Genomic DNA, 4,480 nt, shown 5'->3' with positions numbered 1-4,480 from the left:
TCAGTTTTATTTATCCTCTCAAAGAACCAGCTTTTGGCTATGTGGATTTTTGCTATGGTCTCTTTTGTTTCTTTTGCATTTATTTCTGCCCTAATTTTTAAGATTTCTTTCCTTCTACTAACCCTGGGGTTCTTCATTTCCTCCTTTTCTAGTTGCTTTAGGTTTACAGTTAGGTTATTTATTTGACTTTTTCTTGTTTCTTGAGGTATGCATGTATTGCTATGAACTTTCCCCTTAGCACTGCTTTTATAGTGTCCCACAGGTTTTGGGTTGTTGTGTTTTCATTTTCATTCGTTTCTATGCATATTTTGATTTCTTTTTTGATTTCTTCTGTGATTTGTTGGTTATTCAGCAGCGTGTTGTTCAGCCTCCATATGTTGGAATTTTTAATAGTTTTTCTCCTGTAATTGAGATCTAATCTTACTGCATTGTGGTCAGAAAAGATGGTTGGAATGATTTCAGTTTTTTGAATTTACCAAGGCTAGGTTTATGGCCCAGGATGTGATCTATCCTGGAGAAGGTTCCATGTGAGCTTGAGAAAAAGGTGAAATTCATTGTTTTGGAGTGAAATGTCCTATAGATAACACAGGCTGGAATCAAGATTGCTGGGAGAAATATCAATAACCTCAGATATGCAGATGACACCACCCTTATGGCAGAAAGTGAAGAGGAACTAAAAAGCCTCTTGATGAAAGTGAAAGAGGAGAGTGAAAAAGTTGGCTTAAAGCTCAACATTCAGAAAATGAAGATCAAGGCATCTGGTCCCATCACTTCATGGGAAATAGATGGGGAAACAGTGGAAACAGTGTCAGACTTTATTTTTCTGGGCTCCAAAATCACTGCAGATGGTGACTGCAGCCATGAAATTAAAAGACGCTTACTCCTTGGAAGGAAAGTTATGACCAACCTAGATAGCATATTCAAAAGCAGAGACATTACTTTGCCGACTAAGGTCCATCTAGTCAAGGCTATGGTTTTTCCAGTAGTCATGTATGGATGTGAGAGTTGGACTGTGAAGAACCTTAGTGCTGAAGAATTGATGGTTTTGAAGTGTGGTGTTGGAGAAGACTCTTGAGAGTCCCTTGGACTGCAAGGAGATCTAACCAGTCCATTCTGAAGGAGATCCGCCCTGGATGTTCTTTGGAAGGAATGATGCTTTAGCTGAAACTCCAGTACTTTGGCCACCTCATGCGAAGAGTTGACTCATTGGAAAAGACTCTGATGCTGGGAGGGATTAGGGGCAGGAGGAGAAGGGGACGACCGAGGGAGAGATGGCTGGATGGCATCACGGACTCGATGGACGTGAGTGTGAGTGAACTCCGGGAGTTGGTGATGGACAGGGAGGCCTGGCGTGCTGCGATTCATGTGCTTGCAGAGAGTTGGACACAACTGAGCGACTGAACTGAACTGAACTAAACTGTTCTATTGTATCATTTAAAGTTTGTGTGTTCTTGTTAATTTTCTGTTTAGTTGATCTATCCATAGGTGTGAGTGGGGTATTAAAGTCTCCCACTATTATTGTGTTATTGTTAATTTCCGCTTTCATACTTGTTAGCATTTGTCTTACATACTGGAGTGCTCCTCTGTTGGGTGCATATATATTTATAATTGTTATATCTTCTTTTTGGATTGATCCTTTGATCATTATGTAGTGTCCATCTTTGTCTCTTTTCACAGCCTTTGTTTTAAAGTCTATTTTATCTGATATGAGTATTGCTATTCCTGCTTTCTTTTGGTCTCTATTTGCATGGAATATCTTTTTCCAGCCCTTTGCTTTCACTCCGTATTTGTCCCTTGTTTTGAGGTGGGTCTCTTGTAGACAACAATATAAGGGTCTTGTTTTTGCATCCATTCGGGCAGTCTTGTCTTTTGTTTGGGGCATTGAACCCATTTACATTTAATGTAATTATTGATAATGATGATCCCGTTGCCATTTACTTTATTGTTTTGGGTTCGAGTTTATACACTCGTTTTGTGTTTCCTGTCTAGAGACGATCCTTTAGCATTTGTTGGAGAGCTGGTTTGGTGGTGCTGAATTCTCTCAACTTTTGCTTGTCTGTAAAGCTTTTGATTTCTCCTTCATATTTGAATGAGATCCTTGCTGGGCACAGTAATCTGGGCTGTAGGTTATTTTCTTTCATCACTTTAAGTATGTCTTGCCATTCCCTCCTGGCCTGAAGAGTTTCTGTTGAAAAATCAGCTGTTATCCTTATGGAAATCCCCTTGTGTGTCATTTGTTGTTTTTCCCTTGCTGCTTTTAATATTTGTTCTTTGTGTTTGATCTCTGTTAATTTGATTAATATGTGTCTTGGGGTGTTTTGCCTTCGGTTTATTCTGTTTGGGACTCTCTGGGTTTCTTGGACTTGCAAGATTATTTCCTTCCCCATTTTAGGGAAGTTTTCAACTATTATCTCCTCAAATATTTTCTAATGGTCTTTCTTTTTGTCTTCTTCTTCTGGGACTCCTATAATTCGAATGTTGGGCATTTAATATTGTCCCAGAGGTCTCTGAGATTGTCCTCATTTCTTTTAATATGTTTTTCTTTTTTCCTCTCTGAATCATTGATTTCTACCATTCTGTCTTCTACTTCACTGATCCTATCTTCTGCCTCCGTTATTCTACTATTTGTTCCCTCCAGGTTGTCTTTGATCTCATTTATTGCATTATTCATTATATGGTGACTCTTTTTTATTTTTTCTAGATCTTTGTTAAACGTTTCTTGCATCTTCTCAATCTTTGTCTCCAGGCTATTTATCTGTGATTCCATTTTGATTTCAAGATTTGGGATCATTTTCACTATCCTTATTCGTAATTCTTTATCAGGTAGATTCCCTATCTCTTTCTCTTTTGTTTGGTTTGGTGGGCATTTCTCCTGTTCCTTTACCTTCTGGGTATTCCTCTGTCTCTTCATCTTGTTTATATTGCTGTGTTTGGGGTGGCCTTTCTGTATTCTGGCAGTTTGTGGACTTCTCTTTATTGTGGAGTTTCCTCGCTGTGGGTAGGGTTGTATGGATGGCTTATCAAGGTTTCCTGGTTAGGGAAGCTTGTGTTGGTGTTCTGGTGGATGCTGGAGCTGGATTTCTTCTCTCTGGAGAGCAATGAGGTGTCCAGTAATGAGCTATGAGATGTCAATTGGTTTGGAGTGACTTTGGGCAGCCTGTATATTGAAGCTCGGTGCTGTGTTCCTGTGTTGCTGGAGAATTTGCATGGTATGTCTTGCTCTGGAACTTGTTGGCCCTTGGGAGGTGCCTGGTTTCAGTGTAGGTATGGAGGTGTTTGATGAGCTTCTGTCAATTAATGTTCCCTGGGGTCAGGAGTTCTGTGGTGTTCTCAGGATTTGGACTTAAGCCTCCTGCTTCTGGTTTTCAGTCTTATTTTTACAGTAGCCTCAAGACTTCTCCATCTATACTGTACCATTGATAAAACATCTAGGTTGCCTCTGCACAGCCCACTAGCCCCTCTGCATTCGGGTTCCAGGAAATCAGACGACTGTCGGGTCTCCGTCTGGGGCACCCTTGGCATGCCTCCCCCAATTCTGGGGGCTGCACCAGCTCCATAAACAGTGTAATTTTTTATGGGGAAAGAAGAAATTTTTGAAAACCGTGACTGTCATGGGAAGAAGGGCTACTTCAAATTTATCCCGAAATGATGCTGCTTATCCTTTTATTATTGTAAAGCAACAGTCACGTATATTAAATCATCAGAGGTCTTTAAAATCCCTGTTCTTTTAACCAAGGGTCTCTTCGTTATACACGAGCACAGAATTTCAATTGCTTTGACAGATAGACTTTGCTTTATTTCAAAGTTTCAGTCAATTTAAAAAATAGCCTTTTAATTTTTGTGAGACCTGATAAAATAAATTGCCTTCCCTTGTGGCTCAGCTGGTAAAGAATCTGCCTGCAATTCTGCAACTGCAGAGACACCCCTTGATTTCCTGGGTTGGGAAGATCTGCTGGAGAAATGATAGGCGACCTAATCCAGTCTTCTTGGGCTTCCCTGGTGGCTCAGCTGGTAAAGAATCTGCTTGCAATGTGGGAGACCTCGATCCATGGGTTGGGAAGACCCTCTAGAGAAGGGAAAGGCTACCCACTTCAGTATTCTCGCCTGGAGAACTCCATGGACTCTGTATTCCATGGAACATTGAGAAGGCACTTCTTGACAATTCAAGATGGAAAGCTGGGGTCTGTCCCTAAGACAGTGGAGCATTTCCACTTTTCCAGTGCTCAGTGGGGGAAAATGTGGTGCATGTGAGACTTGTATGCTATCATTTCATGAGTAGGCAATGTATTCTCTTGTCTCTTTTCTGATTTTAGCAGCATCAGGCCAATGACTGGAGGAGGAAATATCACAGAGATCACTGAATTTATCCTTTTGGGATTCTCAGATTTCCCCAGAATCATAGTAGTGCTCTTTGTCGTATTCCTGGTGATATACATTTTGACCCTGACTTGGAACCTGTCGATGCTCGGCTTAATAAGAA

General features: G+C 40.7%; 1 protein-coding gene across 1 annotated transcript in view; it reads left to right on the top strand.

Annotated features, from left to right (window-relative positions):
- Nucleotides 1-4,326: 4,326 nt before the first annotated feature.
- Nucleotides 4,327-4,480, top strand: part of LOC120876026 (olfactory receptor 5AN1-like) — a 20,557-nt gene continuing 20,403 nt past the window's right edge. Inside the window, exon 1 of the mRNA XM_040257746.1 lies at nt 4,327-4,473. Within this exon, the coding sequence (XP_040113680.1) occupies nt 4,327-4,473 (147 nt within the window). The remainder of the gene's footprint in view (nt 4,474-4,480) is intronic.

The sequence above is a fragment of the Oryx dammah genome, unplaced genomic scaffold (assembly GCF_014754425.2).
Source record: "Oryx dammah isolate SB20612 unplaced genomic scaffold, SCBI_Odam_1.1 HiC_scaffold_17, whole genome shotgun sequence".
In the NCBI taxonomy this organism is placed as follows: domain Eukaryota; kingdom Metazoa; phylum Chordata; class Mammalia; order Artiodactyla; family Bovidae; genus Oryx; species Oryx dammah.
Note: the sequence above shows the minus strand (reverse complement) of the source record. Positions and strands in the feature narration are given on the sequence as shown.